The sequence below is a fragment of the Onychostruthus taczanowskii genome, unplaced genomic scaffold, assembly GCF_017590055.1.
Source record: "Onychostruthus taczanowskii isolate IOZ18803 unplaced genomic scaffold, ASM1759005v1 scaffold46, whole genome shotgun sequence".
In the NCBI taxonomy this organism is placed as follows: domain Eukaryota; kingdom Metazoa; phylum Chordata; class Aves; order Passeriformes; family Passeridae; genus Onychostruthus; species Onychostruthus taczanowskii.
Genome location: NW_024502125.1, coordinates 4,255,534 through 4,267,923, shown reverse-complemented (window position 1 = coordinate 4,267,923; position 12,390 = coordinate 4,255,534). Strand labels below are relative to the sequence as shown.

General features: G+C 35.9%; 1 protein-coding gene across 4 annotated transcripts in view; it reads right to left on the bottom strand.

Moving 5' to 3' along the window:
- Positions 1–1,360: 1,360 nt before the first annotated feature.
- The window catches only part of PIK3R1 (phosphoinositide-3-kinase regulatory subunit 1), a 60,041-nt gene continuing 49,011 nt past the window's right edge, over positions 1,361–12,390 (bottom strand). For all 4 annotated transcript variants that reach the window (XM_041414572.1, XM_041414571.1, XM_041414574.1 and 1 more), the window contains 9 exons: positions 11,638–11,740; positions 10,860–10,958; positions 10,553–10,733; positions 9,970–10,095; positions 8,840–8,982; positions 8,395–8,571; positions 8,229–8,297; positions 5,720–5,890; positions 1,361–5,260 (listed from right to left, as the gene is read on the bottom strand). In XM_041414572.1, coding sequence (XP_041270506.1) covers positions 5,071–5,260; positions 5,720–5,890; positions 8,229–8,297; positions 8,395–8,571; positions 8,840–8,982; positions 9,970–10,095; positions 10,553–10,733; positions 10,860–10,958; positions 11,638–11,740 — 1,259 coding nt within the window. In that variant the 3' untranslated portion in view covers positions 1,361–5,070. The remainder of the gene's footprint in view (positions 5,261–5,719; positions 5,891–8,228; positions 8,298–8,394; positions 8,572–8,839; positions 8,983–9,969; positions 10,096–10,552; positions 10,734–10,859; positions 10,959–11,637; positions 11,741–12,390) is intronic.

Genomic DNA, 12,390 nt, shown 5'->3' with positions numbered 1-12,390 from the left:
GGAAAACTTGGACAGAATGGCAATAGGAATCTCTTTCTTCTTCCAGAGTAGCTGGCTGACTTCCCTGGAGGACATCTCTTGGGGCAAGATAGGAATGAACTCGAAGAAGTCAGATACCATATATCAATAATGGCGGGAAGCAAACAATATTCACACCTGCCCTTACCTTACACAATCCCCTCCCCCCCATACTTCCTCCCTCTTCTTCAGTCTTATGCTGGATTTCACAATTAGATGGAGACAGGAAGCTGGTAAATGACTTTCAATTGCAAATGCTTGACAGGCTGGCTTCATGGAAATCAGTGACAAAACTCACACTCTTTTCAGAAGAATCATAACTTTATCTGCACTGCAAGAGGCAGATCACAGATCATGAGTATTGTACTGTCTTTGCAATAGTATGAGATGAGCAAAACCATCATTTTGTCACTGTTTGACATGAGATTATTTTGGAGCTACTCAACTACCTCATTCAGTTTAAGACTGAATGCCACAAAATGGCTGTGAGTCAGCTGAAATTATTTGCTCCCTAGTTCCTTTAATAATAAGAGCATTTGGGTATCATTTTCAAAGGCCACATATCGACAGGAAGAGTTAGGCAAGGATGCTGGTAAATAGATATCACGGTCCTTACTGAAGCCTCAATAACTTAACTGCAGTTTCAAAACAACCTTTATTCTGCTTGAAGACTTATTACAATTTTTAAAGCAACTCAAAAACAAGACACTGCTCCATCAACTCTACAGCTTGAACAAAATTTTAAGGAGGCATGTTTTCACTGTTGCCTTGTAAAGGCAATTTACAATCTGCTTTACTCTTCACCTCCTCAACGACAATTTTAAAACAAACTAATCTTAATGTTTTAAAGACATGTAACAGAACAGAGCTTTATTTTCAAAAAACAAGAATAAACAACAACAAAAAAAATAGCAGCATCTTGGGCAGCTAATGCAATCTCTGCAATCTCATCAGGACAAGTGCAATGTAACCTTACCAACTCCTACAGTTTAGTCTCAACTGCAGTAAACAGAACATGACTCTACATAAAATGTTGCACTTTGTAACCTTGTCCCATGGGAGGCATTATGCTTTGAGCTGCCCATTTCTAAAGTGACCCTGAAAAAAAACAGTATCAGGATTCACTTTCCCAACTTAATACCATGCATAGCAAAAGCACTGTGTGAAAATCGGCAGTTTTCCCCATTAGAAGCATCTGAATGTTTTCCCAAGCATTATTATTTCATTGCCAATTACAAGACAAAGCCATTTTTTCACTACAGAACAGTTGACACCAAATAGAAAATCTTAAGATTTGGTTTTACAGATTGCTTGACAAGATAACAGAACCATACAGACAAACTTCTTTTTTTTTTTTTTTTTTTTTTTTTTTTTAAAGAAACTATCCAACAACACAGAAACTCAGTTTGCTAACTGTATCTGGAAACATGCTGCACCCACAAAGGTCTAGTGTGCATGTGTGCGTCTTTAAACAAAGTTAATGATATCACTTACTAAATTCAGCAAAATGATCATGTTCTGTGAAAATGCATCTATATTAGGAACTGTTCATACATAAACACAGCAAGTGTGTATGAGTATGCACAGATATGCATCCCCAACCTGCAAATTCATATTTCAACTGAATTAAATCAGAAACTCTTAATTTTGCCTGGGAGTTTTGGTTCTCTTTGCTATGTCTCATGCCTTTCAAAGGCCTTGTAAAAGAGATGCTGCAGTGCAGCGTAACTCAGGGATTTAAAATAAAACAAAAAGTTATGCAAATCAAAAAAAGGAAAAAAGTAACAGAGTAAAGCCCATCCATTAATTATATTTGATGAAAAAAACTATGCATCAACAGAAATACAGAAAAACACTGTGTTTCTTCAGTTATATCCCCATGCTTTTTTTTTCTGTATATAGTAGTCTGAGATCAGATCAAAACTGGAGTGAACAATATGTTACATTAAAGACAAACAACTCTGCAGTGAATAGGGCCTTTGGCAGGACTTAGCTCTGTGCATTAAGGAGAGAAATGCAGAGGCCACACAATATGTAAGTACCAAAGAAAACCCACTCATGCCAATTTGAGGGCGTAAATGATCCCTGCAAATTGCACAGACCCTGTGTAGGCAGAACATCCCCTTAAGAAGCCCTAAGCATTCATCCTTACAACATAGGGCTTATTTCTCGTTTTTGCTTGTGCAAGAAAAGCAAGTGTCAAATCTGCACACACACTATTTTTTTTCTGCTACAGCCACACACAAAGAGAAGTTGCACAGCACACAGGAATGAATTATATTCCATACTGGGCTGGGCATGCTAAGGATATGGCCCACTGACATAGCAGGGGTTTTCTTAATATGAGGAAAATTAGATCCAAATGCTTTAACTATGATAAAATTTCTTGACAAATATATGTGAAACATCAATTCAGATTACATATATTTTGCCTACAGAGAAAAAATACAATTTTACTCTTAAAATATTTAACATTCAGAAATTAATATATGTCCAAAGAATATCTTGGATTGCTATAAGCGTTAAACTGCTGTATACTGAACTAATCTGTAACTTCAAGCCCAGTAGTATAACTGGCATGCTAGAGTAATTGTTGGTGTTTTTTGTACTATAAACCAGTTATAGTTATTAGTATAACAGATTTACATGGTCCTAAAGGCCTGAAAAAAGTGTGGAATGAGAAAGGGAAGGCATGAAGACTAAACTTCTATTCAGGAAAAATATTCAGAATAATTTTCTAAGTGATGATTATCAAGAAACAATATTTGTTGGATCTTGTTTCCTGATATAAATAAGAAAATACACTTATAGAAAAGTAAAGACAACCAACCAAAAAAAAAAAAAGAAAAAAAAATAGACCACAAAGTCTGAGCCTTACAGCCTCAGAACTGAAGTAACAATGTAAAAATGAAAAGATAATATAAAGATTATTGGAGACTGGCAAATTTCTTCTTATTATTTCCAATAGCTTATAAAGCATTGCATACTTTGAAACAAAACACAAGGATCTCTAACCAGAGCTATAATGAGAGAACTCCATGGGTCTCATTCTTTTGATTGTGTGTGCAACTCTCTTTATAAGTAATAGATCTTATCTTTTGCATCTTGGGGGAAGAACAATTTTATACGTTCATTTAGTCAAATATTTTCCAAGATTTCTCTGAATGTCATTACTTTATTGATTTGCAATGTGTGAATTTTCTCAGAGGTCAGGACAATAAATAACCATTGCAAACCATTGACAATGAACTATCTCAGGATTATGGGCAACTCTGTTTTAATGAGATTTATGTATATTTGTTTCCCTTAACTGAACCATGATTTTGTAAGTCTCTGATGCCCTGAAATTATGGAAGTGTTCACTTTGATACTGCCTCAGCCTACAGACTTTTGAAAATACATATCATAGCCTAATCATTTTCAAAAAATATATTTTCCAGTCCTAATTAGTTCTCTATTGTATCCAAATGGTCTCAGTAGAGGTGGAAGCTTTTTTTTTTCCACAATACTAATACAAAAAACAAACCTAGGCAACAGATTAGAGAAACTTCCTTCATGTGAAATGAAAATACCTTTACAGGCTGACAAAAATTCTGTCACAGGAGGTCAAGAAGTAATTTATTTACTGTGAAGGTGGATTCATTCTGAGATCCAAACTATCTACACTCTACACTGCAGTAGCAAAATATCCCCATTTATTTCTGCAGTCACTATCAAAGAAGGATACACTATTTTCCTTGTCTTCCATATAGAAAGACAGTCATGATAGAAGTTCAAAATGCTTCAAGAAGCAAATGTAGCATGGTACCGTATTCTAAAGATATCTCTGAAACAGTATTGTTGGACTCAGTGATATTTTGTAATGTTCATATAATTTTATTGAATTAAGCAGCTTTGAAGCTTATCAGGCACTGCCCAACAAAGTATTTAGTCAAAAAAAAAGTATGAACTTTTTAAACTTTGAGCTAGTAGCTCAATATTCTATACAATGAAAATTGTAAAATATTTCATAGTTTAAATTTTCAAGCCAACCCTTGCTGGCTCCCTGTACATTAAAACAAAACAAAACAAAAACCAAAACCAAACAAAAAAAAAACCCAAACAAACAAACAAGAAAATTATTAACAAAAAGTAATCACCAGGAAGAATATCCTTAGGGAAAAGAAATTTTAAAAAAAGAAGACAAAAGACCAAGAAAAATAAGCTTAATCTGTAGATATGCTTGAGAGAAGACTACAGCCTAAAGAAAATTCAGTATTGCATAGCATAGTCTAAAAATTCAGCTTTCAGCAAACAGAAAAGGAAAAAACGAAGCAGTTTGGTATTGACAGTTTCCATCAATGACAGTCATCCAGTACTATGTACATTATTATACATTGTATGCCATTGAAAATCCTGTTTTCTTCAGTCTTAAATATATTCTTAAAACAGGATTTTTAATCATCTAAACAAAACGCTTCCTGGCACTTTGCCATTACAATTACTCTGAGCAACACACTGTAACTGAAGTCCTTTTAAAGTGTCCCTTAGACATGAAAGTGCCACTCTGCTACATATCATTCACCAGAAACCAAAATAGAACCACAATGCTGTATGTCTGGATCCACTGAGTGCAGCAACACCATTCCAAGTCAGATTGTGACCACGAAATTCCAATAACTGAATGACACAGACCTCTTATACCTTGTGTCTGGATAATCCAATGTTTTAGCTGGTAAAGCTTCAGAAGTGGTCGTAAACAAGCACCATGCTTAAAGGCCTCTATGTACCTGCAGGGAGATCAGGTTTGGATTTTTCTCTTGTGTTTTTCTTTTATAATTACAAAAAAAAAAAAAAAAGCACTTCAGATTACAAACATACATTCACAGCATAACACTGTGATCTCTCCCACTGCAGTTGTGATGGAAATATTTAGTCCCATCTGAAGACAAATAGCTTTGATACTGCAAATTCTTGAGTAAAGCTGAAAGAAGCCTTTTCTCTCCAGAGGCCTCAATGTTGCCAAATAATTTCTTTAAAAAAGCCAACAAACAACCCAGAGTATTAGGATCTTCATCGCCTCTGCTGTGCATATACTGGGTAGGCCAGCGTGACATTGAGAGAGTCATTGTGCTGCACAAGTGACGTGTGTTGGTAATGTAGCACCAGTTCTTTGAGCGAGTTGTACAAGTTATATGGCTCTGCAAATCCATACCCAGTAGGTGTTTTGTTTATCACACAGTGCTTTACTTCACCATCCACCCTAAAAAAAAAAAAAACCAAAACCAAACAGTTTTTAGTTTTTGAGTACAGTAAAATTAAGATAGAAAATAACGTATTAGCAATACATCTTAAGAAGCTAGTCAGTACATAGAATTCCTCTGTTTTGTGATGGGATAATGGTAAAAACCTATGTTGAGTCCAAATTTGTGAATGTCATCCTAGCTTAGGGAGGAAGGAGATAGGCAGGACTTAGCAGCTGCACAGAAAGGAGGGTACACATGTTTTGGTTTCCCCGCTGAGTGAGGCTCCTCTGTGGGAGTGGCACAGGTTGGAGCTGTGTAGGAAATGGAGCAGCAGTAGGAAAGGCCTCAGGACTCCTTGACCTGCTACTAAGCCTAAAGGTCCAAGAGGAATTGTGCATATGCATGTGACTATCTGCCCCCAGCTGAAGGTAGCCCCTTGCATGTTGGTTATATCATTCACAAGTTAGGGTACATACACAACAGAGCAGGCATAGCAGCCTTGTTTGCTGCTCTCTCGAACAAGGAATGTTCCATCTCGTTTTCCCCTCAGCAGATTTTCAGCTTGGCTTCTATTGATATTTCCCACATTCCACGTTCTCTCATCATGATGGGGCAAGTCCTCATCATCTTCTACCATAGAGTATTGGCTGTTGGAAAGAAAAAATGTGTTTGTGAAACACAGAACAAAATCCACTAATTAAGTAGTCTTTATTCCATATTACAGTGGTTAGCAGGATGCCTCCTTGGTAAAACTAGGGATTTAAACTAAGTAATACTGCACCATTTAAACCACTGGATGAAAGTGAAATATAAGCTCTGTTTCTTGTTTCTTTGAAGAACACTCACATAAATTTTAGGAAGAATATAAAAAGATGATGTGTTAGTTTTCAGAATATGCTGTGAGCACTTTAATACTTTTGCCATTGCTCACTGTTTTGGTAAATAGCAAGCCCAACAAAATCAGTACCCTCTGAGTCAGCTTCATTTCCAAAGATCAGAACACTTGGTCAGCAGTGAAAAATCATGCAATGTATCAACTACAGCTGCTGCCTGGAGAACCTCCGAGCAATTGCACAGGGAAGCATTAATTATTTATACGGGAATGGCTTTGTGAAAAGGTGCAAGAGTAGTGTGCTTTCTCTCTCTCTCCCCAGCTCCCTGCTCCCTATAAGGAGATTATGAAAATATCATGCAATACGTGCTTCTCTACTAAATCAGCCACCAATCATAAAGCTGATTCAGAGTTACAGAGAACCTTCTGAGCTAAAGACAACCATGAAAAAAGAAGCGTCTGGTTCAGCTGTGAGGCTATCACCTTGGAATTCTGCAGTTCCAGAGCTCCCCAATCCCACAACAGCCTGCAGTGGTTGGCCCTGCCTTTCCTGTTCAGCTTGCAATAAGTCTTTGTTAGGCTAATGCATTTATTCTCTCTGTAATAGGCTTTTAATTAGTTTTTCTTGGTCTAAGAAAAAATGACTTCTCACTCATCCATGGTTCTGTTTTTCTGAAGATTCTCAAAGTATTCTACAGAAACCAGCAATTGCATGCAGAATTCTATTTTTCATAAGGAGAAAAGGTTCATTTTGTTTCAGACAACACGATCTTCAGGCCCCTTATCCCATCACTTTTTGACCTGGATGACATTCACAGACATTCAGTAGTGGCTCTGTTCTCAACCAGCATCTAGAGAAAGCAATTCTTGTTTTCCATCCTACTTATTATATTGGGGGATTTTTTTCTGCACTACAACTTCAGAAGAAAAGCCATATTCTAAAAGTTTAATTTTTCAACAGTTACCAGACTTTCCAGAAAGGAGTAACAGAGTGAGAGAAAATGAAGATTTTCTTTAAACAGTTTACTTACTATTTTGATGCTACATTAAACCCACCGAGTGTTCTTTATCTACTGTTTAAGTGGTAGGAATACTAGTGGGAACAGGTGCCTACGTATTTTACAACATCTCATCTTTGAGTTGTGCTAAGACTGGTAAACCAACATAGCTTTAAAATGTGCATGTCATTTTTATCTCCTGCTTCTACCACAGTGATAAGCACAATTTCCAGGATAACAGTAGAAATTTATTTATTTACAATAAACCAAGCCAAACGAAAACAGATATGGACAAGGCCAAAATGCAAGGCAGAATGCGCTAGAGTAATTTTCAGTCTGCTGCTTTCCTATTATATTCAACCAGGCAGCATAAAAGGGATACACAAGAAACTACATAGGCAGAAAATGTTGATACAAATACTACTGAGACAATTTTGATTTTTCTATTTGTTCATTTTTCACTGTTACTGTGCTTCAGATATTATTTTGTGTCTTGCTTTTGTTTAAATGTGGTCTATGTTTACACAACCCAAGCACTTTTTGTCTTTTTTTCCCTGGAATGAAGTGAAATGTATTCATCAGCCTAGCCTCTGTCAGAACCTACAGTAAACTAAATTGTTTGAAATGACAGAATACTACCCTGCCATTTTCCAGAAAAACAAAACAGATCACAAAACCAGAGGATATTCCTCAGCACATACAAATTTATCATCTCCAACAGCAGTGTGACACAATGATGTGGGTACCCCTACACTGGATAGCATTATGGTACCCACAGTTGAGATTTGGAAAAAAACCTCATGCCTAAGAGACGTTCTGAATAATTTATCCATCCATATGACATCTCTCTAAAATACTAACACCTTATGAACTTAATTTTGCTGGCAAGAAAAAAAGACATAGGTTATATTTCAGTGTTTGCTTTAGTAACCTTAATATGCATTTCCCTGAAAAAAGGAGAGCAGAGGGCTCAAGATAGCATCCTTTCTAATACTTGCATTATGTAGGCTGTCGTGTATTAATAGTATGCATTGTTACTGAAAAACCTAGGCTTGATATTTCCTCTGTGTGGTCCAAGATTTAAATAAGCCTTATCTCACTTCTGTATTTAGGTGATTTGAAACACCAGAAAAATCTAAATCTTTCAATACTTACTCTTCTGCATTTTCATTTCCAAGCCATTCATTTAGCTTCTTTTGCCGAACACCTTTTTGAGTCAGCCACCTGGACAATAATTGCAAATGAAATTAATTTTTAGTCACAAAAGTTGGATACCATTAAAAACCAAACAACTTAAAATTTGTTAATTCATGATACTCACATCAAGTACTGATCTCTTGTCTTCCTCAGCTGTATGAGGTCTGGCTTAATGCTGTTCATACGCTTGTCTATCTCTCTATATTCAGCTGCTTGCTTTTTTAAGTCTTCTTCTAATCTACGCCTGCTGTCCACAATTTCACTTATCCGAGACTTCAATTTTTCATAGTTGTGCATGATTCTAGAGGGAACAATGTGGTAGGTTACACTCTGATTTCTTATTCATAACTTTATTGTCTGCTATTTAGAGGTGTAGACACCTAAGAGAACAGATTATTTCTCTAGATGTAGTTATACATTTTGCCAGTTCACACCTATCCTATTTGTGGCTTCTTTGCTTACAACGGAACAATTTCAAACTTGTCATCTTGCTTCAGTTTTAGGCAGACCTATACTTGGCATTGTTTGTTTTTTCAAAAATGAAATGATATTCAAAATCAAATACTGACCTTTGTATTTCTTTTTCATTTCCTTCCCGTTTAAATTTCTCAATGTATTCCTTACTGTATCTTTCCTGTGTTTGGCACTGCTCTTCAAATATTTTTATTGTTTCATTAAATGCCTCAATGGCTGTTCTTTTCATTTGAATTTCCTGAAAATAAAATAATTGTTATTGAAGCTGTTATCAGATAAAGGGGAAGATTTATTGGCTTGTATTAAAGAAACACTTCAGTATATTGTAGAAGAATTTCCTTTCAATATCCCTTTACCAAAACGTATTCTGTCTGCTGAGCCTCATGGCATAGAGACAAGAGGCCTGTGCAAAAGGTTACCATGATAAGATTTCCATGATGAGGTTTATCAATAAATAGAACTGCTAAAAAAGGGATCAGTTACCATCTTTGCTTTGTATAAATAAATTGATGCTTAGAACCTTATGGCAGTGCACTTTGCCCTTTATATGAACTCAAGTCATTAGAGGCACACCTGGCTTTCTGAAATAAAGGTGGCATTGACAGGTCTCAGGAGGTTGTCTAGTTTACCCTCCTTCCCCTACATACCTAGTTGCCAGCCAACTCTTAAGTCATTAGTTCAAGTTGGCAGCAATTCTCCAATTTTCTTCAATTCTTTTTAGGTGTTTTTCCTGCACACTTAAAGAAGCGGTCATGATTCTGGAAGTTTAAAACTGGACTTTCAGTGGCACTTCAAGGCATGGCTAATAATTTATTAAGCTGAAAGAGGCAGCTTTTCATTCCTGCATTTTGTCTACACACGCCATCTCTTTATCCTGCATAGGTAAACCAGACCCTTCAAAAACTCAAAATAAAATGCTATGCTTCCCTGAAAATATGCCTTGAAAACTGTAACTCATCTTGACGAGGCCAGTATGCAGAAGTGGTGTAAATCAAGCCAGTTATGTACTTGCTTTGGATGGAGCTGTCAGACTTGGGCAGAGGGTGGCTTAGTTTAGAGGTGGTGGCTGTTCAAACATGACTAAGCAATTGCACTATTCTGAGCAAGCACATCAGGGCAATGCAGTGATGGTGGAAGAGAGGAGTAGGAAGATGACAGTTATGAATTCACAATAATATTCTTCAAAATCTGCAAAGTCTTCCATTCTCCCTTTGGTTCAGCTTACCTGAGATGTTCTTGTGTAGTCTTCATAGAGTCTGTCATATTCTCTGCTTTTTTCTTGGAACTGGGTATTATATTCATGTAATTTCTTTCCTACTGCTTCAATGCTGTCCTCTTTTACAACTTGATCCTGGAAAGATAAGCAGAAAGAAAGATATTCTGTAAGGAAACAATTATATTGCCCAGCTTTTCTGGATAAAACTGCTTAAAAATGCTTAGATAATTACATGGAAATGTGACTCCTCTTTCACCAATATGAAGATACACTAAATGCATAATATGCAAATGAGATATTAATGACAAAAAGGAATTTTGCATTGCAAGTGCTTCGCTTTATACTGAAAATTACATATTTCACCATTGAGTGAGATAATTATTGAGATGTCTATTTCCTAACAGTGTATCTGCATTATTTGAAGCTTTAAATATTTACATGCAAAACATGGAGTTGGTTTTAAACAAAAATATCCCACATGTACCCACATGATTTTTCAAACAGTAACAGAGCTGAAGTTCTTCATGTTTGGCAAGTTCAGCAATAGTTTCTTTGTCTTTAAGTGAAATGCAAAGAAAATAAACTAAATTACCTGCTGGTACTTAGATACTGGATAGAGTAATTTTACATCCAGTTTAGGATTATACTGGGCCAGAGATTCATTCCGGTAGTGGTTTATTAGCTCGACCACAGAGCTGAACGTTAATGGGTCAGAAAAGCCGTATTTTCCATCTCGGTGAAAAATTTTGATTAATTTGTTATTTCCTCCTTTCCTGCAAATAAAGTATATTGAAAGGTTAGGCATGCTTCAAGTACTATTTCCTAAAGAATACTCTGCATTAAGAGCAGTTATTGCATTTTACTATCAAGCATTACAGACCCAGTGTAACTAGTCTTACCTCAGTGTCAGTGTGTAGTCCCCATGCATTTTGGTTGAAGCATCTCGTACCAAAAAGGTACCATCAGCTGTGTCTCGAAGCTTCTCATTTACTTCTTCTCTAAAATGAAAGCAAAAGTAACCAATCATTTCAATCAGTTCTCACACACTTATTCTTCCACAGTGCACTAAATTAAAATTCACATGTTTTGAAATAAATGTGTTTTAGAAGCCTTCTATGTCTCCGTATTAATACAACTATATATTATCTTATTTAACATTGTTAGAGAACAAGCAGGATAAAAAATGGCACACTCTGTGCTCTCACTACTGGACAAAATTATTATTCATGCAAAGCTCTTTCTGCTTGTTCATACAAGCCTATGCAACTGGAGCGGCCAGAGCTGGTCTAATATAGCTATATATAGTACAGATAAAAATGTTGCTAATATATGGCACTTGTTAGTCTGACTTGCTGACTATGGTGCCTACAGCTGAGGTTCTGAATGAAAGACAAGAACAAAATTCTTTCTTAGTGCTATCTTTTAATGTTAACATTTCATATAAGTCTTAAAGTAACAGAACAATCATTTTCCATACTACGTTCTAAGTGACTGCCAGTAACTTTTTGTCATATTTGGAATAAAACCAACTGTAATATGTTTATGGTGGGAACTATCATAAATTGCTCTTAAAACTGTGAATTTTCTACACTCAAAGCCTAATACATATACACAGAATAGCACAGCAAGATTAGCACAAAGCCAAGCATAAGAAATACATGTCTGGAGGTGATTTACCTTGAGATATCCCCCCAGTACCATTCAGCGTCTTGTAAAGACATGTTGTTATTCATGCTATTGTTAGTTACGGTATTAGGTTTCGGTGGCTTAGGAGGCAGTGCTGCAAATGAAAGGGGGAAGAAAAGTTGTAACTCATTGAAAACATGACCATATATTCCTTGAAATTACACATTATTACATAAATGTTATAATTCTATGAGTGCATGAAAAAAAAGAATTGGTTACCAAACAGAGTTGTCCGTCATTAACAGAGTTTAAAGGACACTACAGGAATAAAGGAATTTGAAAACAAAATAATTCAAAACAAAGTTTTACTGTTAACAAAAAATGATGTTATCTTGCAATAATATATTTTAAGGAAAATATAACACCATACTCAACTTCTGCCTCTGTGAAGAAAGCATTTGAGAAAAAAAAATCTGAAGTTTGCTTTTACCTTCTTTCACCATCTTTGGGTGAACACAAGTAATAAAACATGCCACTTTTTTTTATCCTTCTATGTAATTATCTTAGAGGAATGTTGCTATTTTCTTACCTAGAAGCTGAGTAATAAAAGATGCAAACCCATAGCAATACAGTATATTTGAAGAAGAATCAGGGGTTTGAAATCCTTAGCATTCTGTACAATGATTTTCAAGAAAACCAAAAAAAACCAAACCCAACAGTTTAAGAAACCCATCCGTGACCCAAAATCCCTTGTATTAATCTTAGTATCCTACAGAATAAATTGTGTTCCAAATGCCAGGACTG